Raw genomic sequence first — 23,816 nt, forward strand, 5'->3', positions numbered from 1 at the left:
CCAGTGAGAACTGGTAAACTGTCTACAACACAACCTTTGCAAAGTTTTGTAATCAAGATATGAACAACTAAAGCAAAGTCATACATGGCAACAGTTATAGATATCCTCTTTTCCATGTATACATTCCGCCTCTATCCATACCATTCAAGACGGAAAAATTAAGTTCAAAATTGATACTAGTAGATGGAAACCTGCATCTTAGTTCAAGTCAATTCAGATGTAGAATTCACATTTTGTAAGGAATGCACTTACAAACATTCCACAAGACTTGGGGCAATTTGAATACTCTTTGTAGAAACCCAACATCAAACGTCGGTTCCAGTTCAGGAACCGACCAACGGTGTCTGACAATTAAATGCAGCTGACCGGCCCACAATTTTGCAGTTATCCTAGAATTTCACAAACAAATAATTTCATGCTAAATAATGCCACGCATAGAGAAACTGGATAGCCCAAAACAAATGATTTCTCACTATATACAGCGGATCAGTTTCACACCTCTGGAGCTACAAGATCAGAGAACTGGAAAGCCGAGAAACTTTAACCGCGCAGGTCACATTCCAACAAGGAATTCAGGATTTCTAGCAGCTATAGTCTAGAACTGCAACCGGTAGTTAGTACCTACTTAGGCAGACTATCACCCTCTCTACCCATGCTGAAAAGCATAATGAGACCATGTAGGTTTACGATCAGGTTCTTCACTCGGCCTTGATCTTTCTGCCCGCTTTAGTCGCCTCTTACGGTACCTCCATGCAACTTGGATGCGCGCTGCAGCAATGGTTCTCCAGTAGGGCGATTCATACCTGTCGGATACAGTTGAAGCATTGGGGTTCGAGCATCAGTCACCAGAGTAATACATAGGAGTTCAGAAAATTGATACTTTAAAGAGTACCATAGAAGAATATGGCTCGCAATTTTAATCAAATTGATAAATGGCAAACTAATTAAGTCACTCATATTTTGTCAGCAATATAATTACTCAAACCAACAACCTCAACATCCAAAAAATTCCAGTAGAACTCAGCTTCTATTCTGGTAAAGCAGGAATGGTTAATTAGAAAAGCAAATGGCTACCTGATGGCTCCCTGCACTCGTGGATTGCGCAAGAACCGTGCAAACTGGGAAGTGACTTGTTCGAGGTCACTTGCTCTAAGTACAAAAGCTTCAACATTTGTTAAACATGTCACAGTACGAATAGCAACCAAGCGCATACCATGGAATCTGCTTTTCCCACCATCTGAAACAGTCGCAGTCCATGTGCGGTTACAATTATGAACTACTATATAGTATAAATACAGGAATGCAGGCAAGAAATTGTAGACCTTTATTTGCTGAAGAGTGTTCCAAGTACCATGTGAGGAGCTCCTCTCCACATACATCTCCATCATGTAATGGAGCCCTGCTACCATCAGCGCTGATGCTTTCTAACTTACCTCTCACTATGAAAACCATTTTGTCAACAGGGCCACCTTGATAAAGGATGTCACTCCCACTGATATATAAGTTTTGTCTTAATTTGTCACAGATAGCATCCAAGATTGGCCAATCCATCAAGGTGAACAATCGAACCTGCAAAATAATCACACTCAGGGATTCTTTACGAGGTGAGAGGGAGGTCATTATCAGGCAGGCATAGATACTAAGGTGAACATACAACCTGAACATATTCAGATTAACTACATACCTCTTATTTCTAGGGAAAAATATAAGGTCTAATTCACATGGGGATCACCCATTTAGTGGACATCTCAAGTTTATCTCAATTTTATTTAATATTTCCATGTTTTGTTCATCAAATGTAAATAATGGCAGCAAAGTTACAATGAACCTTATTAAGGAATCTAAAGAAGTGTCGCCGTATGTCCCTTTGGATATCTTCTGGTAAATTACTTAAAAGCTCCTCTTCGTTTACTCCTTGAGTAGCTGCCCAGGTGAACCTTTCTGCATGTCTAACCCTCCTGTACATTCAGATAACTTCAAAGGTTACTATCTTTGAAGTGTAGAAGTAAAACACCTAGTGATTATAACAACATGAAAAAGAAATTCCAAACCACATATCAGGTTCTCATGGACATTGTCATTAGATGGCACATGTCCTGCGTATGGAGGTTAACTACTTACATGCCAACTTGGAACGTGTACCAAATCATTGTTCCGTTTCTGTTAAATATTGTTCGTAAAATACAATAGACATTACTCGTTCCCACAGAACAAAATAAATGGCATTTCATAAAGTTTAAAGATAAGAGACATGAAAAATTGACAAGAGCAGTATTTGGGAAGTCAATATTTCTATTCAAACAGCAGAAACACAAATGTACAAGAAAACAAGTTCATGCTGCATGAAAAACAAAATAAGCAGAATAGAAACATGTAAAATATATATAAAAAAATATCAAAGGGCCGTTGTCTGTGTTACAACTGTAAAAGACCAAGGCGTATGTAAATAATAATATTTGTTTAATTATTGCTAAGAAAACCTTCTCAATTCTTCAGGCAATCGTCTATGGCTCATCCACTTCTCAACATCACGCCGTCGAAGTTGCATTTCCAGTTTCCTACGAAAAGGCAAGAGGACTTCATACAACAAGATCCAATATTACTACAAATAGTTGATTCCACTGCTCAATATGAAGGTTTCCATGGAAATGCAGGGTGAGTTCATTGACAAAAAGATGGATACTATTGCATGAGGCTTCCATGGAAAGGCATGGTGCCATGGCGCACAGTAATGAAATAATTAGCATGAGGTTTCCATGGAAAGGCAGGGTGAGTTCATTGACAAACAGGTGGATACTATTGCATGATAAATAAGCCCGTGGTATAGCCGCATACCGACTTCCAAGAGCCTGGAGAAAATTTTGCATGTTTCCGATAAGTAGTGCAAAAAGCAGCAGTCCCAAACCAACAATAGCCATAGTGAAGAGAACTTCTCCTTCGAAGTAACTTGGGACAAGATTTCCAGCTAAAGTGCTTATTTGCTGAAATTAAACCATTTACATAGAAACATAAAATTTGGTCAGGGATAGATGGTTTAAAATGCTTAGGACGGAGATAAGATAAGGTAAAAACATTCAGAAGAGTATTGTGGAACAGTGTGTTAACCATACATGTCAAATGTACAAATGGGAAACCTAATTGAAATGGAAGAACACGAGCAAGAGAAGTCAAATACCTGAAACCCCCAAAATAATGAATATATATAACGTGTAATAGCACTGCGTTTTGTAGCCAGCAGAACAGCTTCCTGATAAATGCCGTATTTGAAAGTAGAACCATCTCCAGTATTGAAACATGATGTTGAGGCAGAATCATTATACCACTTCTGCCAATTTAACCCAGGTTGCCCCACAGTATCAAAGTCGCGTCCGCAGTCTCGAAAAACCTCACAGGATGGAATTTTGGATGCGGAACAGGCATTTTGTAGGCATTGGTTAACCCTCTGTGACAAAATATGACCAGAAGAAAAATAATATTAACATATCTCTACTGGTCTTTATTAACGGCAACATCTGCTACATATTAATTGTGCAACTCTATTAACTTATGATAAGGATAACTACGGAAGTTGATATAACTCTGCACATAGTAGACATCAAATTGAGCAGGGTATATGGTAGTTTCTATCTCATTTTTTTCATATTAAAATGCAGAGCATATACAACTGAATGCAACTGGATGTGACTTCTCGACCATTCTTTATTACAATGAAAACATCTAATATTTCCAACCTAGTAAAATACAAGTGAATAAGTCAATTGTTACGATTATCTAAATTTGAACATTTGCTTTTGCAAATACATGTCATAAATGTGCGTGCAAATTGCAACGAAAATGAAAATGAACTAACCTGTAATCCGAAAAGGTACCAACATGAACCAACAACATGTCCCGACATAACAAACATTAGAAGGTTGATCACAAAATTAGCCCATGCTGACTCAAATATGAATCCAGTGGCAGACTGATTGCCACCAAGCAATGGTACAAATCTGATGATGCGGGGGACATACTGAAGAAGAACAGTGACACGCAAATAATTCTTGGCGATGTCTGCTGTTGATAACCCAACATATCTAGGAATGACTACCAATATCATCACCTTCAACAAATAATGAAGAATTTTTTTTAGCACAAATCATGAAGATAGCAAGATCGTTCACAAATACTCAAAACTGTTTAAATGATTGTCTATGGGCAATGAACTTGGAAAGGAGATCAAGCCAGTTTAGACAAGCAACTGGAACAGTAATCAGATGAGAAGCATCCGTAGACGTAGAATCAGATCTAATGCTTCAAAGGAATTTGCATGCATGCAAATATATCAGGAAACAGCAAGTTATTATCAGCTTAGCTCAAATGCGTTGATCCTGTGTCAGCATGGAATTTATTGTGCTTTCTTATAGTCACTAAACTATGCCCTAAATAATTGGTTACAGGTCAACATTTCAGGAATGCAGCATAGATAGTGTCATGTCAAAATGTCTATTTTTTTTATAAAAAATGACTCGCCTACTCCCTAACTAACATACAACCAAAGTAAGTCAAAATGTTCAATAAGTCTACTTTCAAATTGTGTCTGAGAACAAAATATTTTGGCACACACAACTAACATGCACAGCCGAAGTCAAAATGCTCAATGTGTTTTGGCACACGTAACTGACATGTATGTTCAATGTGTTTGTAAAACAAAATGTTTTGGCGCACATAACAATAGTGTTTGCTAGGAGTGACATGAGGAAGCTCGATGTATAAAACCACTGGTACAGATGTAGATAGACAAGGCACTTACCTGAGGAAGTGGAAGCACGACGAAGAAATCAAGTAAAAAATGTCCCCGGAGATAATGAACAGCAATTTTCTTTGGCTCATCAACTAAATCTCCAGCTCCCACGACTCTCGACTCGGAGCCACATAAGCCAGTCTGAACTGAAAGAGAAGTTCATCTTTATGTTTATAATTATCACCTTTTACAAGACCAAAGTAACAAATAAGGTGGTCTATTTTTTAACTTGACAAGATATTTCTTTCATGGAAGAACTAAGTGCTCAACTATTGTCTCCAAAATTTAATATACACTAGTAGCATGCCAAACCAATTAACAAGCTGATAAAAAATATTCAATCAAATTAGTACAATCAACAAAGCGTTAAGGTCGATAGTACACTCAGCATGGATACCAAGTTAAAAATGTCATTCACATTATTTCATTTTGTACCTACTTGATTCATGGTTCATAAAATGTGAAGCTTTGTCTCGTATTATAAAATATCACAACTAATTAACCACTTACCTGAAGAAGCATGTGCATAAAATAAATAGCATCAGAAACACTTCTCACAACGGCAAGCCCTGTAGCGAACTTCCAGTTCAACACTATGCATTTGTTATCCTGCATTAAGCCAATTCAAAATGATAAGTGTGGTCTGCTTTGATCAGAGTTACTGCAAGAACATCTAGTATTCACTGATACCACCACATATTACAAGTTCCTACAACAACTGGATTATTGTCTCTATAATATCACTTTCGAGGGTAAGTGTGTCCCAAAAAAATGTCATGAACCTTATTGCTCCTACCTCTATCACCCCAATAGATGTCAACTCTTAATGTGTCTATCGTATGACTTCCGAGGATGTGTACCTCCCAGCAAATGTCATAAACCTTATTGCTCCTACCACTATCACCACAGTAGATATCAACCCATGGAGTTGAAAGTATGGTGTAATACAAGACTGCAACAGGACATGTTTCAGCTCAAAAAAAAAATCATTCAGCTAAAAAATGAAAACAGAATATCTACTCTATAAATTTGACAACTGACAAGCTCTCCCAACATCAGTAACAAGCACCACAACTGAGGTTTAATTAAAATAAAGAGCAACGGACAGACATAGAATAATGTTTAGCATGGAAGTAGAAAAATAATGCTCAAAGGTGTGGACTGGCAAGCCTAAATCTTACAGACGTACAATGCTTCTAAATCTACTTATCTCAAATACAGTGATCCTGCTATTTTCTCAGAAAAAAAGATGTAGAAAAGAATGGAGTTGGTACACAATTACCTTTTGTACGGACAATAGGAAGAAGAACAGAGGATCGATGAAGATGGCAACTAGGCATGATATCACAAAGAATTGATTCCACTGTTGAACAATCTTGGCATGCGGATTCATGATCGGGATGTACGAAAGTAAACGCTCAATGCTCTTCTTCCACCCACGTTGGTGAGCATAGAGAATATTATGGAACTTCAGAGGAGCAAAGAGAAACACATCAATACACCAGTTCAGCAGCAATAAAGGTTCTAGACAGTATCAATCATCGTATAAAGAAAATCTAGCTAGACAAACAAGCTAATAACTAAACCTCAACTAGAATCTTGATCACTTATTAAAAAAAAATGAGATATAGGTACTCATGATAGGTTGTTTTACTAAAAGAAATGGTGGACTGATCTAAGCATAATTATCAAGTATGAAGCGAGTCATGTAATTTAGAACACCATTTAGGTAGCAGGGAAAACCAAACCACCTTATTGTCAAAATGATGCGGAGCTCTCTGGAAGTATCTCTTGTTCTTGCACGCAGGAGGACAGTTGACGCAGTCCGGGTTATCACATTGCCCCAAAGGCCCCGACATCATGAGATGCTCGTTCTTGGGACCATCCCCACCATGCGACCACCTGTTCCCCCCAGCCTCCTCCGGCATGACGGCCTGCGGCTTGCTGACTTGCTTCACCTGCGGGTGGCGCGGCGGCCTGTCCGGCGTGTGCCTGCCGACAAACGGATTGCCCGCCGCTGCCGCAGTCTGGGCCGGTGGCTGGCTGGATAGAGGGCCGGTGTGGGGCACGTAGGTGTCCTCCTCGTAGTCCTCGTCCCGCATCGGCATGCACATCGATGTGCTCCGGGGGAATTTCGGGAGCTCCACGTTTCGGAGCAGCATCGGGATGTCGTCTCGCTCCTGGTCCGCCATCTCTTAGCCCTGCAAACAATATTTGGTTCTATTAGCACACAACGCTCAATGATACAACTAAAATACTGTAAATTACACCCTGGCGAACCAAAATTGTAGAAAAAAAAATAAAGTAAAATACTGGAAACAATTTCGTCTGTCTAGAGGATATGGCCTTGGCGCACAACTCGCACATACCGAGATTTGACGGATGCTGAAGCGGCTATTAGCACATAAAGTTAACTTGACCAACTAAAATATACAGTGAATTACACCCACGAGCGAACAGAAACTGTAGAAAAAAATTGAACGCGGAAAGAGGAGGAACTGAAACAATTTCGTCAGTTCTCAAGATACGGTCCTTGAAGCAGGACTCAAACGCATACCGAGATTTGACGGCTGCTGAAAGCGGCTACTGGGGCATCCGCATAAACCCCAGCAGAGAAGAAGATGAGAAGAACACGGGGAAAAATAGGTGTCTTAGATTTATGCACATATACCAGCGCCCACGGAATCGGCTCCCTGAACCCCCAAATCTCGACCTCCCTCACCTGCTGATACATGGAAGGAAAACGCTAAAAAGGGGGCAGGAAATCCGTCGGGGGAATCGTATCCCGGGACGCAAATGCTACGGAACATTCCAAAAATAACCCCTTTCGGCCCTAACCTCCGGCGCCGCCGCCGCATTGCGAATCCCCGGAGAAGGTCAGAAATCACTCGAAACTTAACAACCCCACAAGAAAAGAAACGCCCTAGAATCCTGAAACTGAATTCATCTTGTACAAGAAAAACGCAGAGGAACAGGGGGAGGAAACGCACCGACCCGGCGAGCCGCTCGTTAGGAGCGTTCCCGGTCAGCGGCGGAGGCGGGGGAGTGGCAACCTGCTTCCACTGCCCAGCTCCGGATTTCGGACAGGGAGGAGAGCGAGCGAGGATTGTGCTTTTCTCCTGGTTTTTCAGCCGTTTTTTATTTGGCTTCGCCGCTAAGCAGACTGCGAGAGGAGCAAGGAGTCAACAGACAGACGTCTCAGCCCGGAGTGAGGGTTTTGCAGCCGTATCTTATCTCGCTGACAGGGTGGGCACCGTGAAGCGCGTGGGGCGGTGGGACCGGCCGTTCAGTGTGAGTAGGTAGGGTGTGGGGCGGTGGGACCGTCACGCGCCGCACAGGGGCTCGCTAGCGCGGCGCCACCTGGGGATGGGCCGATGGAGGCGTGCTGTTCTGGTCTTCTCGTCGGGACCAAAAACGCTGATGAAGACGGTGAGAATTTATTCAGAACCAGTTTTTGCGGCCGAGAGACGGCATCTTTGTTTCTCTGATTGTTCATGATCATGGTCAAGGATCACTACTTTTCTGATGGTCTAGTTGATGACCAAATCGATTCTCAAAGGTCCAGAGGTTCACATTACAATAATAACACTCTCTCTCCATTCCGAAAATGCTTCCCAACTTTATCTAGATACGGGTATATGATCATATTTTAGCTATGGATTCATCCATTTCTAGAAAAAATTGGGAAGTTCTTTTAGAAACGGAGTGAGTATATATGAAGAGTAACTTACCCATTTAGCACGTTTACTTGAAACTTGTAAGCATGTTTAGTTTAGTAAGTACTACTTCCTTTGTTCCCTTTATAAAAGCGGTTTCACAAGCTTAATTTGCTGACCGAAACGTCATATAAAAGGAAATCAAGGCAGTAGAGTGTAGAACGTTTGTATGTCTTCCTCTTATCTATCTACTTCGTCTGCTCCTTCAAACTCGGGTTCAGCAAGGCGTCGAGGTCATTGTTCTATTTGTGGCATTGACAGTGGTTCAGCAAGGCGTCGAGGTCATTGTTCTATTCGGGTTCAGCACGTCACGGCTCAGTGGATGGAACGGCTGAAACATGTGGTACAGTAAATTACACTTACGAGCGAGAACAGGAACTGTAGAATAATAAAATTGAACGCGTAAGAATCTACTTCGTCTGCTCCTTCAAAGTTAGGTTTAGCGATGCACGAGGTCCTTCTTCTCTTTGTGGCAATGGGCGGTGGCTTCGACCCCAAAAAACTAAAGTGGAACTTCATCAATTTAAAGTCGACGAGTAGGTGACACTTGAAATTCACTTTTGTTTGATCTCCTAAATTCTCCTGCGTGGGTTCACTCCTTCGAGACTTTCCGCACATAAGAGCTCTAATGTTCAATGCAGATTGAACAAGCAACTCTAAACCTTGATGTAATATTTTCGTCTTTGTAATTGTGGCTACTGTTGCTATTTTTAAATTGCCATTTGGTGTGGTAGGCTCGGATGACCAGTCAACACCTAAAAAGAAAATTTCTACCAGAAGACAATTCAACATGTTATTAGTGGATAGCCAAACGATGATATTTTTCTTCTTGGTACCATATGTCACTTATTAGTTACACGAATTTCAGTTATTAACCATTTACAAAAAATTACAAGCATGGAAACACTAGTTTCATTTCATACTTTTAGAAGGTTGGTCACAAAAGTTTTAGTTAACCACTGCAAAAATTTAGAGACATGGAAACACTTGTTCGAATTTATATTTTTACGAGGGACCTGTTTGGCCTAATAATTAGCTATTTGGCTAACTACTATCTCCGTTTCAAGGAATAAGTCGTCCTCGTTTTGCGAGTTTTTTGTTTGACCGCGAATTATTTCAAAGAGATAAAGATTGTTTGTATGAAATTAATATCATTAAAAATACTTTTCAATACGAATCCAACGATACTATATACATATAATATAATTAATATTTTGTTGCTCAATTTTTATGGTTAAAGTTCGTCTTGGAATACACGTGCCACTTATTTGTTCAAACGGAGGTATTATTTTTTTCATGTTTATATCGCTAAAGATTCTCACACAAAAAAAAAAGATACAGTCGCTAACTGACCCCGACACGTCAGCGGCGGGGCTGGTGCGGCCGCCATTCGCCGGCGAGTGCGTGTGAACCGGTCAATCCCCCCATGCTGCTCAGGCCGTCCCTCCCCTTCGCCGTCACTTCCACTCTCCCACTCTGCTCCCGCCTCGCCGCCGTCCGCCGGCGAAGCTCGGTCGCCGCCACCGGCATGGCAGGAGTCTCCGCCGCCTCTCCCGCCGGAGCACAAATCGGCAGTTTCCTCTCCAAGAAGCCCTACGCGCCGCCGTCCTGGGCCTCGCACCTCTCCCTCGCCCCTTCCCACATCTTCTCCCTCGGCCAAGTAAGCTTCCACTGCACTGAACCCATACTTGCTCTACTGACTAATTGGCGGCCTCCTCAAAGCGGCTTAGATTGATTACTCGGTGACTCCGATGTAGTTCGAATCCACCAGAGATCGTGTGTAAACTGATCACTCGTTTACTCGTGTGTATTATTAACCCATGGAGTATTTCTTTTCGTGTCTGAAACAGTTCCCTACCCCGATCCACAAATGGAATCTGCCAAACCTGCCGGAAGGCACGGAAGTATGGATCAAGGTGCTGCATCGCGAACCACTATTCTGTTCATTTTTCTAGGGCTGTACTACCAATGTAGAAGGTAAAATGCTTAGTGGCATTCGTATGCTGACGCGGGAGCTTTGGTGAAACTGTAGCGGGACGACCTGTCCGGTATGCAGCTGAGCGGGAACAAGGTCCGGAAGCTCGAGTTTCTGCTGTCAGATGCCGTTGCGCAGGGTGCGGACTGTGTTATCACGGTCGGTGGCATCCAGAGCAACCATTGCCGTGCGACGGCGGTGGCTGCCAAGTATCTCAATCTTGATTGCTACCTGATACTGCGTACTTCCAAGGTGATCTTTGTGTTTGTGAGGTGAAATTGGTAGAGTGATGTGTGGTAATGCAGTTGGTTTGACCTGGTCTTTGTGGGACATTTTCAGCTTCTTGTGGATAAGGACCCCGGTCTGGTCGGCAATCTCCTTGTGGAGAGACTGCTGGGAGCGCACATTGATCTTGTTTCAAAAGAAGAATATGGGAAAATTGGCAGCGTGGTATGTTTTCCCCCATTATGTACTCTGTTAATGCTTGAGTTTTTCATAGTTCTGTCAGCCCATGTGTAGCCAAAACCTTGTTCATACGTGAAATGCTATTCATTATTCAAGCCTGGTTAATGTTTTTTGTTGTTAAAATATCATTCTGCCAACCAGCTCATGCTGCAGTGTTTTTTCTCAGCATAATATTTGTTAGTGTCATCATTTGTCTCCATTGTACTTAGCGATTTTGCTGCCTGTTCTCTGTATACCTGTTGATAAAATGCATTTTTGCTACAGCTCACTAAGACTTCCTCACTGATCATTTTTTCCTTTCCAATTGTTTCTTATGCTTCAAGCTTGTTTATTCCATAAGAAGTTCCTAACCACAGTATCAACTTGTTTGTCCTAGGCTTTAGCTGACTTGCTTAAAAAGAGGCTTGTGGAAGAAGGACGGAAGCCATACGTGATTCCTGTTGGTGGATCTAACTCACTTGGAACTTGGTACTGTCATATATATTCATAAATATCTGGTTCTGAGTGTTAAGCTGCAATTACATTTTTCTGTTTTCATGTTTATAGTATTGTTTGAGTTTCCTTAATGAATGTTATTCCTGGATTTTGGCATGTCTCAGTCCATCGGAAAAATAGTGGTTAATGTAATTATTTCAAATGTACATCAGTATCCCATTTTGCCGTGTTTGTGTGATGTCTATGCACTGAACATACCAAACCTCATGTAAGCAAGAAGATCTGGGTAATATGCAATACTGTGGTTAACCAATGGAGCATAGAATACTAAGAATTGTGACTCATGTTCAACATAGGCTGAAGAAAATATAGTGTATACTCACTCTGTGTTTAAGAGAATGGTTATGAATGTAAGATTATGCATTTCTAAAAAAAGGAATAAGGTTATGTGCTGTGAAGAGAAGGGTTAAATTGAAATAGGTATCAGGAACTTATGCAAATGATATTTTACTCTATAATTTTTGATCTTATGTTTGTAACATATGACGTCTCTTGCTGTTATGTAGGGGATATATTGAAGCAGTAAGGGAAATTGAGCAGCAAATTCAGTTATCTGGTGATGTTCAGTTTGATGATATCGCTGTTGCCTGTGGCAGGTATTTCATCAACACCCAGTATTCCTTATTATGGTGTAGTTATGTGTATGGACTCAGCTGTTATGTCATGCCTGTATCCTGAATATTGCGACATTGTATCTTTACGGCTTGATGATATTGTACTTTGTGCAGTGGTGGAACCATTGCTGGTCTTGCTTTAGGATCAAAATTGAGTAGCCTAAAGGCAAAAGTATGAGCCATCTTTGTTATATTCTTACCCCAGTGAAGTTTCCGCACTAATCATCCACTTGTAGGATAGGTCCATGCGTTCTCTGTTTGTGATGACCCCGAATACTTCTATGACTATGTTCAAGGCCTAATTGATGGACTTCAATCTGGCTTGGATTCACATGATATTGTCACCATTGAAGACGTGAGTACAATTTATCTCATTATTTAATAGTAACTCTTTTCTAAAGAGATCTTGGGACCATAGGCTCCAAAGGTTAAATTTGTAGCGTGTTGATGCACATAAGCACATTCTCTACCATGTTTGTATGTGCACAGACCTGGTTTTTTGCTGCTTGTTGTTCTTTTCACAGGAACTCTATTTAATTTCATCCTATTCTTTTAAGTTGGTAGAATTTGTGAAAATTTTGGGTGCTTTACTGCAACTTCTGCTTGACAGGCTAAAGGCTTAGGTTATGCGATGAACACCACGGAGGAGCTTAAGTTTGTTAAAGATATAGCAGCAGCAACAGGCATTGTGCTTGATCCAGTCTACAGGTGTGCAATACTTTCCTTTTTTTATGTGATGTGATCCTGTATGCTAGTATTTTCCACTAAATAAAAAAAATATCAAATGGTTTTCTCTATGCACATAAGCTAGTACCAAGGATCCTTCCAGCAAGTTCATGAAGAGATTGGACATTTATCTTGCTTTTTTTGTGATACCATTTATCTTTCTTAATAACGATATGTAATTTCTTTTTCTGCAGTGGGAAGGGAGTATATGGAATGCTGAAAGATATGTCTAGCAATCCAGCAAAGTGGAAAGGGCGAAAAGTTCTCTTTATCCATACAGGTGGTCTTCTTGGGTTGTATGATAAGGTTGATCAGCTGTCATCTTTGGCTGGGAGTTGGCGCAGAATGGATCTTGAAGAATCTCTCCCACGCAAAGATGGCACTGGTAAGATGTTCTGATTGATATGCTCCAGAAAAATCTTCAACTATTGCAGACATTCATTTGTCTTAAGAGCATTTGCTGTGTACTAGTGATATAATTTAAGAATAAAGATCATGTTTATTCCATTTGGAATTGAAGCTTCATGTGTTCATGTCTAGATACCATTTCTCTTACATTTTTGGTACACGTTCTTGTTTTCAGTTACAAAAATAATACCTGTTCTTGATTACTTTTTAAGAACTTGGTCTTGAATATTTCCATTCTGTATTTATGTTACGGATAGTTGCCTAGCAGGGCTGTTTCTTGCGTCCATTCTATATATCAACTTCCAACTAATAAGATCCCAAATTCTGCTGGCTTTCGTTGGCAAGCAACCAATACAATTTACAGACAAAAGGAACCTTCCCACTGTTATGCCATCCGGAAACTAGTAACCATTCAGCATTAGTGGGGCTGCCTAGTCGTGCACATAAATGAAACTGCAGTACTGAACAAATTTATAGACAATTTTGTGAACATAGTAATATGAAATGGCTGAAATGTTGCAGTAGGAGATAACAAATAAAACACACTGAAATTGCAATATTGAAAGTTGACAACAATGACCAAAAATCTGAAAAAGTGAATTGCCAGAGCCAAACATCACCATCCTCGTAAATAATATCATCTCATAAACTCAGAGAATGGAAGAACACTAACAGACCAATGTACACACAGATTAGTCCACCATTCCAGATGTGATAAGCAAAAGCATTATGCAGTTGGTCCACGCACCACCGTAACTGGGCAGGTTGCATTGTTGACTACATAATTGCTGACACTTCCAAGCAGGGCCCTGCATTGAGGTCCAAGGAGATGTAGAAATATGAGGAAACATTTATTAGCCAAGGACTAGTCAAAATTTAATCGAGAAGAGGTTCAGATGATACCTTTTCAAAGGCCCTAATCCCCTGCAACCAAGGACAATATTGTCCACCTTGAGATCATCTACTGCTTCACAAAGTTTCTCCCTTGCATCACCCCAGTATATTTTTGCCAGTACTTCCACCTGATCCAGCCGACATGGAATCAATGTTTCAATTAGCAGCACATTCTGATAGAATATTGTTTTTCTAGAAAGTTGAAGTCACTCAAGGAATGCAACCATGTTACACTTTTTTCAGAAGCATAAAAATGGACCATGAACTACGTCGTGGCTGTAACCTCAGGAAAATGTTAAGGAAGCAACAGAAGCAACTGTGCAGATAATTTCTTATCTACTGCTCCTTTTTTGTAGTCGGAAGTTGTCTGGATAACTTTTTCCTTCTAAAATCGGGTTTTCTTTAGATGAAATGTAGAATTTGATGTTAATAAGTGCTTAAGTAGTACTATTTTGTTGACTTTTTGTTTAGGGATTTCCTGCGATCTAGGTAGGCTTGTGCAGAAGTTATAGGAGAAGTAATGTTCGTAAACTGTTTCTTCTCAAGTGTGAGGTTTAGGCAAGCCATACTGCATGATTACCTGGTGTATCTACTATTTCTTTTCATCAGTTTAGATTTGCTCCTGTACGCGTATCAATTAGACACATATTTGCTTGTTGGTTATAATTATTCTGACAAAGCAGATGATTTCTGAACTCCCGCGAAAAAAAACTACTCCGCATTTAATTTGAATTCAGGTGTATATGCATGCATAACTCCTGTTAACATGAACCAGTTCTATAGTTAGGCGGGAAAGTAAACTAGAAATGTACTAGATTGTTTGCTGAATTGGGAGCCTACAAAGAAGTGCACTTCAGCCACATCTGCAGAGTGCGTCGCAGGGTAATCCTATGAGCAATTCAGTCGTTGTCGTAGAGGTATTATTACCTGCTGGGACTTGGATTCAGCTTGCAGGATCTCCAGCACCTCCTTGTCAGGGTTGACGCCGTACCTCGCCTGCGCGTTCATCTCCATGAACTCCAGCAGAGGGATCAGAGCTTCAGTGCAGGAAACACAAGCATCGGTGTCAGCTGCAATCTTTGCGAGGTAGAAAAACATGAGCAACATAACACAATTGAGAATTCGGTGTTGTTACATACGTGGACCGGTGCTCTTCCAGAGCCCCTTGTGGCTGGCGTCGGCTCCTTTGGGGAGGACGTGGATCAGGATGATCCGGTCGCCGGCCTTCACCAGGTTCCTGACCACCCACTTGGTCGCGGCCTTGCTGGACGGCGAGTAGTCCATCGCCACGCCAATGGTGCGCTGCTTCTCGGACGCCATGTCTGCCTGTCTGCGTACCCTGTGAGTTTTCAAGGAAAAGCTGGACGAAGGTGGTGGAGCTGGGAGGAAAGAAGATGTGTTGGGAGAGGTGTGTATGTGTAGTGCTATTTCTGGGTTAGGATTGTGCTCCAAGCAGCGGTATTTAAGGTGGTTTGGACTCCAGCAAAATAGAGCCCTCTGTTGATGGCGAAGTCGTAGACTAGGTTGGCTTTATTCCATTTCTTTCTTTAGAGAGAGAATTGGCTTTGTTCCTTGAACGAACTGTTTCTCGGATTCTTTCCTTTTCCATGGCCGCTGGGTCCTTGCCAGATAGGCAAGCTATGATGGTAGATTGACGGTGTCCAGAAGGCTCTCCGCCCCTCTGGAAAGCTCGGGAATGACTTTGTCCAAGTTTTTAGTAAAACTCCGGCAGGAACTATAAACGCATATCAGCTGTGGTTTTCGGCCGCATGTTTTTACAGGGATTGGCATGGTTTGAGGGATTAAATCTCATCTATAAGTCAAAATTCTCCCAAATCCCTTCCAATCACTGCAACACACTTGAGAAATGTATTAATCGAACAGGGGTGTCGTCTTAATGTGACTTGGCGGAAGCCCATTACATCTCGGATTTGGCAGTCAGGTGTATATTAGGAAACAGTACCATCGCAGTCACACACATTGATCTTTTCAAGCTAGTGCCCTTTCCACTTGGCCGAAGAAGTATATACCCTTTCAAAAGGGCAATCAAGCTGAGCACACCCGTAATCTAGTCTATCTAGAATAGAAAAAAAACAAAACCGAGAACAGGATTCCCCTCTCCTGGATAGCAATTGGAACCACGCCAAAGGCACACAGATTTCCAAACTGTAAACCACTAGTAGTAGTAGTAGACTATCTACAATATCCACTTAGTCAAACCTCTCTTAACCGAGAACTCGTCCGTTATGTCGCCGCTTTTCCTAAAATCAATATTGATGGCTCCTTCCATGCTACTGGTGGATGGGGCTTCGTCGTCAGAGCTAGTACGGGCTTAATCACAGGATCGGGAGCGGGTGTTCTGCAGCATGTCTAAAGCTCAAGCGCAGCGCAAGCAGAGGGGCAGGCATGCACTGAATCATGTACGTGCAACTAGGACCCATTTGGTAGTCTGGACCGATTTCGTGCACCAGTGAGCTAGGTAGAAAAACCTCCTACACGTTTTAGATGGGTCACGGGCTAAAAACAGCCTCTTGTTTGGTCACCTGGGTTGCACATTTCTACACCGGATATGAAAGTGAGCCCCATTATTTGGTTGCCTTCTTCCAGCCTAGCTTGGACGCACGGAAATACGAATCAGCTGTTTGGTTGCACGAACCGCACTTTCATATCTTTACCACAATTCAAATTGGGTGAGAATACCATGCCATAGCATGCTACATACGATCACACACCATTTAGAAAAACAAGATCCTCGCGAAGACGATGATGTAATCTTGGACCCGTCTCTCACGTACCTCCGATGCTCCTACCTTCGACGGTAGCTGTGGTAACGACACTGGCTGATTGATGGCCTCAACTGCCATGGCCTCGTGATCCAAAAAGCTCTGGTATTCTTCTTGTGCCTCCTCTAATGTTTCATAACAGAGCAACATAACTACAAACAAAGTCATAACTGAACAACTCAAATGTTGACAGGAAACAATAAATTAACAGGGGCATGCATGATTATTGCAAAAGTGGATCACAAGTTCATCCTACACTACTATGGTGTTATCCTACCATCACAACAAAAGTGGGTGTCATCCTAACACCGCAAGTTCACCATCACCTGAGGGTTTAGTATATACCACCTTATCATAGTTACAAAAAGGGGCCATCAAGTCCATCACCTCCATGCATGCATCCTCTAAACCACGCCCTCAATGGCACCACTGCATCTTGTAGTGGTACTTGGCAAGGTAGTTCCTTAGCCAGAGGACATGGTGTGGCTCGATCATGCCCACAAAGCTGCAACCCTAGGTCTTGTGGTCGACGAGGTGGCTCAGTGCCGCCATGAGATCCTCATCGGAGAAGCCAAGCATGTCCATGATCGCATTGTACAAGTCAAGGTGCATTCTATGGGCTTGTTGTCCCGGATGGCCTGTGCGACATCCTTCACAACAATAGTCATATTGGTGAAGGCCACCAGCTCGTCATCGGTGAAGGAACCTCTCTTCCTCTTACCGACGTGCGGCTTGTCAGGCGCGTCGGCAGCCTTCTCAGGTGGCCCATCGAGGATGACCGTGTCGGACTCCTGAGTTTCAGCATCCTCAGGTGAAGGCGTAATTGCCGCCGTGCCTAGGGGCTCACTTGATCCCATGGCGTACTTGCCGGTGGCGAGGCCAAAGGAGAAGATCGCATGCATCTCGTCGTAGTTTGCAATGGGCACATTCAGGTACTCCACGTCCTTCGAGTGATCCTAGGATATGAAGGGACAATGATGTTAGTTGTGCACGTCGGTGATGAAAAGAGTTAGTGAGGTGGACAGAGATGGTCCCGCGCCGTGCCCGCAGTAGCGCTCAGCCTCAAGGATGATGTATATGCTCTCGTCGCACCACTGAGCCCTGCTTAGATCGCGGAGCCTGCTAACGATGAGCCACCTCTGCCGCCACTTCCTCGGGTGGTTGTACACCTGAGTGGAGCTAAAGTCGATCTACACCACAATGTTCAAACAAGGCCTTCGGAACAGAAGTTAGATGGACTTCCTTGAATCCTTTGTCAGTTCTCACTACGCTCTTGATCAAGGCACACATCTTCTCCAACACGAAGCTGGATATGAAGTGAAGCAATTTCATGGTCGCGTTTGCCTTCTGTGAGGCCTTCATGGCCTTGGCCGCGTCACTGCGGCTCTTGCTCTTCTTTGTGGAGGCCATCCTCGCCGCCACCTCTGCCGCTACAAGAGCCACCAGGTCAGCCACATGCCCTTTGACGGCCGACACAGGGGTGACCGCCACCTTACACTCATAGAGGGGCTGTGAATCGTCAACTTGCGAAGGGATCTGAGAGTCCCCGAGACCCCGACGCAGACAAGCGCCTGGCTAAATTCATCACAGAAGGAGTCATACACACATCATAGTACGTATAACGTGAATCTACTTGGGAATAAAGATATGGCTAAAGTGGACAGCACAAACCATACCAACATCATCCTAAATCAGACAAGCAATACATTGCAACTGTGGACACCACAAACCCTAGCAAGTTCATGATAACCCAACACATTTGGGCCAAACAAGGAATGTGAAATGTGGTACCCTAGCAAGATCATGATAACTCAACACATTCGGGACTAACCCCTGCTACAAGATCGAGCCCTACCCAAGATCTGACAACTCCTAACCTAGATCTAAACGTAACCGAGGTACCGGGGTGAGGGATCCTTACAATCATCGCCAGATGTGAAGAAGTGTTGCACTAGAAAGAAGATGAAGCCACCCAGATGTAGTCGCCGCCGCTGCCACCGTCGTCGACCAGATATCTGTGCGCCTCTTACATGCTTGCCACGGGAGGAGGAGCTTGAAATTTGGGGGGAGAGTGGAGGTGAAAGAGCAAAGTCTTCCAATGGGGTTTTGTGTGTTTGATCACAACACTAGAATATAATTTTACCGTGTGCATAGTTGTTAAAATATTTGTAGGTATACGGTGTTCTCGTTGACCCACTCAAGATTAGAAGATCAAGACCGTAGCTAGGCGTTGTTCATGTTTAGTTGGTAGTCTTTCGTTTCTTTGTGTGTGTGTGTGTGTCGCGAGGCAACAATTGGAGAGGTTGTGAAAACCTGTTGAAAACATGTGTTTTCTGCATGACCGGTAGTACCGCTACCACCCTCAACACTTGGTACACGCCAGTTCGAACCGCCTGGCCGGTACCGCCGCTTCCCCGCAAAACTGGTACTACCGCTTGCCATACTGGCAATGTGGTTTTTTCTACTGGAAGGGCTCCGGTACCAGGGTGGTACCGATGTCGGAACTACCGATTGAGTCACTCATTCGAGTGAATCACGATAGTACCGGTCACGGTACCGGTCTGGTACCGCCACTTTTCCCACATGCGGCCTTACCGGGGGTAGTACCGCCCCGGTACCGCTCCGTAGCCAGTACCTAGGGTACCCAGTCCGGTACCGCAAGCGGTACCGTGACCGGTAGTCATGGGCAGGCTCAACGTGCACTCAACCGAGGAGCAACGGTCACATGGAGCCGGTAGTACTGCTCACTAAAGAGGTAGTACCGGTCGTGCGGGAACTGTGGAACGACTGGATATTGAACGCCCCTTTATAAAGGGGGTCTTCTTGCCCAACTCGTCCAAGCATCTTTTCACTCTCTCTCCTCCATTGTTGCTAAGCTCAAATCTTGAGGATCTCCTTCCCTAGCCAATCAATCAAGCCCATATTTTGAGGAGTGACGGAGGAGATCTCGATCTACACTTCCACCAAGAAAGATTTCGTTTCCCCCACCTTGTCCTTTGTGGATCTTGTAACCCTAGGATTGCTTTTGCGGGATCCCTTGAGATGAGCTCGTGTGGAGGCTAGCTTGGTGCAATACTAGCCCTACACGGTGTTGGGAGCCTCCGGCTGTTGTGGAGCTCGTCCCAACCTTGTGTGAAGGAATCGCCGCCTCGACCGGCCTTGATAGTGGGGAAGTGAATACTCCTTTGTGGGGTGTTCATGAGGAATAAGGTGAAGATTTTGTGGCGGTTGGCATCTTTGTGGTCCACACCTCCTCAACGTAGACGTACCTCCTTTGGTGGAGGGAACTACGATAAACACATCGTGCGTCGTCTCCGCTACCGTCCGCCCGGTTGTGTCGCTTCCTTTATACTTCTCATTACTTGATCATCTTGCTTGTGTTCATTGCATCATTGTAGGAACACTTTACCTTTGAAAGCAATCACCTTTACGATTCCGCTTCTTTCTATTCCTTCTCTTCAACAATGTCATCATTCAAAAATGAAGATCCAACATTCATTGCCTCCATGAAAGCCGCGTCATCGACTCTACATTGCAATAAAATTCATGGTTCTCCGGTAATGTATGCATCTAAACCTAAGATGTCGATAAAAAGAAATGTTCTTTACCTCTCCGGCACTTCAGCGAACACCATATGCGCGCCGGATGGGTCGGCGGACAGCGACAGATGATTCATTGATGGAGCCGGCGGCGGAGAGTGCACGCGCAGAGTAGCGGACGCCTTCCCTTTCTTCGGTGGCGACTTGTTGGCACCCACCGCGGGCGACGGGCGTTTGGCCGCGGGCACCTTCCTCTTGGGCGGCGACTGCGCCTTGCCGGGGGACTGCGCGACGGCCGACTGCGCGCTGACAGCGCTTGTGTGCAGCGTCGGGCGCGGCGGGACGAAGAGAGCTCGGTCCGCGGTGTTCCCGGCGTCGGCACCACCACTAGGGTTTGGCGCATGGGGCGGCGCCACGACGGAGGCGGCGGCGGCAGCGGTAGGTGGAATGGAGTAGGGAGGGGTCGGAGGGGTGCCGGAGGTCGCGTCCATCGCTGGAATTGCACCGGCGACCGCGCGGAGGCGAGGATTGGGCGGTGGGGCAGCGACACACGGGGGAAGTTTCAAGGCGGGATTTCTTCGCGCGTGGGTGGAGCGATGCCGCGCGCTGCTGCCGGAGTCCAAAGTATAGCGCCCAGGATAGAGCAAAACGGCCCGCGCCCAAATTTTTTTGCAGCGCCACGCCGTATACAACGCCTGCTGGAGGAACATTTTCGGACTCCGATGCTGCATATCAGCGGTTAATATAGTGCGCGGTCGATATGGCGCGCCTGTTGAAGATGCTCTAAGCTTCTCCATCTCTATCACTGGACCTCTACAAGTGGTTTAAATCGACTAAGGGATCGTGTGTAAAATAACGGCTCCTCTGCAACTCATAGCTTTGTTTTCGTATTCTAAACAGTTCCCAACCCCGATTCACAAGTGGAACCTGCCCAGTCTGTCGGAAGGCACGGAAGTATGGATCAAGGTGCTGCATCACGAACCACTGCTGTCTGTTCATTTTCTAGTTCTTTTGCGTGTGCATAAGCGTAGTTGCTTAACATGCTTAGCGGCATTGCATTCGTGTTTGGCAGGTAGAAGGTGTGGGGGAGAGGATCGAAGGGCACATTAACAAGTTGATGCGGAGCTACTTCGTCGAGAATCTCATTTTCCCCGAGAGATGCGTTCGGCGAAGATTTAGGATAGAAATCAAGTTGTTTGAGCACATTGCAGATTGTGTGATGAAGTATGATCGATTCTTTAAGCAACATAGAAATTGTGGCGAGCACGTCCCAAAAAATCACTGCCGCATTGCGCATGATAGCGTATTGTATTTAGGCAGATCAACAACACTTAGCAATGGGTGAGGGCCAAGCCATTTGCGTGAAGCGTTTTGCACTTGTAAGTAGTTGAGTGTTCGATGACGGAGAAACCGCTTTCGTCCACCCCCAGCTCCTCTCGCTTCTCCCCCAGATCCAGGGCCTCCCGACCCCTCCCCTCTCTTCTCCGGCGGTGGCCGGCGTCGAGACGGGTGAGGGTCCCATCCATGTATAGTAGTAGTATAGATTTAGGACTAAGGTTCAGTTTGCTTCCATGGCGTCTGGCTTCATGCCGTTCTGGTGTCTCCTTCTTGCGCTCGCGAGCAGCGTGAGGTGGATGCCGGTTCTTACTCCGCCCAGTGGTGGTTCCGGCGAAGACACCCCCAATAAGCTCGCCTCTCTCCTGGATCTCGAGGACCGGCCTCTATTTCCCTCTTCCCCTACTGCCGTCATGGAGATGGGGGTGGTGGAAGGGCAAGATGGTGGCCTCGGTTCTATCAGTTGGGCCGGAGCTCATCCTCGGCGACATCTGATATGGAGCTATGGCGCACGCTGCGATGCTGCAGCGGCTGCTCGCCGGTCTCCTCGTCGTCGAATCATTTGACCGAATGGCGGTCCCTTGAAGATTTCCTCCCAGCCAAGAGTTGGCTTGATGGGAGGCAGCCCATCTTCTCCCTAGCGTCCATGTCGTCTACTTCCTCGAGGTGTTGGAGGTGGTGGCACGGCGGCATCAACGCACCAAGTGGTCTCGTCCCCGGCGGCGCTGGTGTTGGCTCAGTGAAGAGGATGAAGTTTGGACCCGATTGCTTTTTCACTTTTCTCAGTAGGGTCCTTGTTGCAAAGTCTAGGGACTGGTTTGTATTTTTAGTTTCTTTGTGTCCTTTGTGGGGCTGTTTCGTAACTGTTGATCTTATCTAATACAGCAGCCTGGGTCCTTCTGGACCCATCTTTTGTTCAAAAAAAAAAAGAGTGTTCGATGACGAGTACTTGAGAGCTCCCAGTGATCAAGATATGACTAGGCATGAATTTTCTGAATCTCACGAACAATTTTATAAAATATACAAATATTTTTTGAATCTTGCGAACAAGTTTCTAAACTGTACGAACATTTTAAAGGATCGGAATTACTTTTGAAACCCTACTTTTTTTGAATTGCATGAACAATTTTTAAAGCTCGTGAACAATTACTGAACATCACAAATAACATTTTTAAAACCTACAAACATTTTTACGGCTCGTGAATTTTTTTGAAACCTGATTGGTTAAATTGTACAAACATTTTTTGAATCTCACGAACAATTTTTTAAATCACACAAACTATTTGTTAGCAAGTATAAAAACTTCTATGAGTAGTAAACACCATCACACCCAAAAACTTGTAAACGCGCGAAAGATAGAACCTTTAGAAACAAAGGAGCGCCTACACACTGAAGCAGTAAACACGCGGGGATGAAACAACGTAAATATGGTTTCGCGTAAATATAGGCCAAGCCCATACAGCTAGGGGTGCGCGTAGACTGGATAGCAGAAGCATTTGGGAAATCCTATACACCGATCAGGTCGGTGTCGGGAGCACCTAACCATCACCCCTTAGCGATAATTTATAACCATCGCTAAGGGGAACCCGTTAATGGGCCCGGTCCATTAGTCGGTTATTTCAAAAATTTCCAGATTCGAAAATTTGCTTAAATTTCAAATTCCTAGATTTGAAATTTGCTTAGATTCAAAATTTGCTCACATGTGAAATTTGCTAAGATCAAAAATTTGCTTACTTTGAAATTTTGTTGGAATTTGAAATTTGCTTAACTTTAGAATTTGCTCCACTTTAAAATTTGTTTAAAAACAAAAAACAGAAAAAAGGAAAAATCGAAAAAAAACGAAAAAACCCGAAAGAAAACCGAACCCAATAAAACCAGAAAAACAATGAAAACCAGAAAAACCGAGCCCTACAGCCTCCTAGCAGGTTAATGGGCCGCGGTCCAAAAACGCCCCGTGAAACCACGCGGGCGATGGTTGGTAACCATCATCCGCAGGTGATGAATAGGAATTCCCATCGGTGCCTACCGGGCACCGCACACACTGGTCGGGTATTGGGCCTGGCCCATTTCACTTTTTTTTCTG

At 44.0% G+C, this 23,816-nt stretch overlaps 2 protein-coding genes and 1 pseudogene across 2 annotated transcripts; 1 reads left to right on the plus strand and 2 right to left on the minus strand.

The window, feature by feature from the left end:
* Positions 1-462: 462 nt before the first annotated feature.
* LOC124693205 lies at positions 463-6,984 on the minus strand (annotated as a pseudogene).
* A 2,902-nt stretch (positions 6,985-9,886) lies between these two features.
* On the plus strand, positions 9,887-13,281 carry LOC124693207 (putative D-cysteine desulfhydrase 1, mitochondrial). Its single transcript, XM_047226669.1, has 10 exons — positions 9,887-10,159; positions 10,350-10,415; positions 10,532-10,726; positions 10,814-10,924; positions 11,316-11,407; positions 11,941-12,030; positions 12,163-12,220; positions 12,290-12,403; positions 12,659-12,756; positions 12,969-13,281. The coding sequence occupies exons 1-10, from the start codon at positions 9,926-9,928 to the stop codon at positions 13,171-13,173; spliced, it is 1,263 nt and encodes a 420-aa protein (XP_047082625.1). The 5' UTR covers positions 9,887-9,925; the 3' UTR covers positions 13,174-13,281.
* A 430-nt stretch (positions 13,282-13,711) lies between these two features.
* On the minus strand, positions 13,712-15,557 carry LOC124688449 (universal stress protein PHOS32-like). Its single transcript, XM_047222129.1, has 4 exons — positions 15,216-15,557; positions 15,004-15,113; positions 14,086-14,204; positions 13,712-13,991 (listed from the first exon to the last, which is right to left on the minus strand). Exons 1-4 carry the CDS (start codon positions 15,394-15,396, stop codon positions 13,910-13,912), a joined length of 492 nt encoding a protein of 163 aa, XP_047078085.1. The 5' UTR covers positions 15,397-15,557; the 3' UTR covers positions 13,712-13,909.
* Positions 15,558-23,816: the final 8,259 nt, after the last annotated feature.

Source organism: Lolium rigidum, chromosome 2, assembly GCF_022539505.1.
Source record: "Lolium rigidum isolate FL_2022 chromosome 2, APGP_CSIRO_Lrig_0.1, whole genome shotgun sequence".
In the NCBI taxonomy this organism is placed as follows: Eukaryota; Viridiplantae; Streptophyta; class Magnoliopsida; order Poales; family Poaceae; genus Lolium; species Lolium rigidum.

Excerpts from the sequence above, each read along its gene's own strand:
- LOC124693207 (XM_047226669.1), top strand. The coding sequence starts at position 9,926 with ATGCTGCTCAGGCCGTCCCTCCCCTTCGCCGTCACTTCCACTCTCCCA. Across the intron at positions 12,031-12,162 it reads ATCGCTGTTGCCTGTGGCAG|TGGTGGAACCATTGCTGGTC; the intron begins GTATTTCATCAA and ends TACTTTGTGCAG. Across the intron at positions 12,404-12,658 it reads ATATTGTCACCATTGAAGAC|GCTAAAGGCTTAGGTTATGC; the intron begins GTGAGTACAATT and ends TCTGCTTGACAG.
- LOC124688449 (XM_047222129.1), bottom strand. The coding sequence starts at position 15,396 with ATGGCGTCCGAGAAGCAGCGCACCATTGGCGTGGCGATGGACTACTCG. Across the intron at positions 15,114-15,215 it reads CTGGAAGAGCACCGGTCCAC|CTCTGATCCCTCTGCTGGAG; the intron begins GTATGTAACAAC and ends CCTGCACTGAAG. Across the intron at positions 14,205-15,003 it reads CTGAATCCAAGTCCCAGCAG|GTGGAAGTACTGGCAAAAAT; the intron begins GTAATAATACCT and ends CGGCTGGATCAG.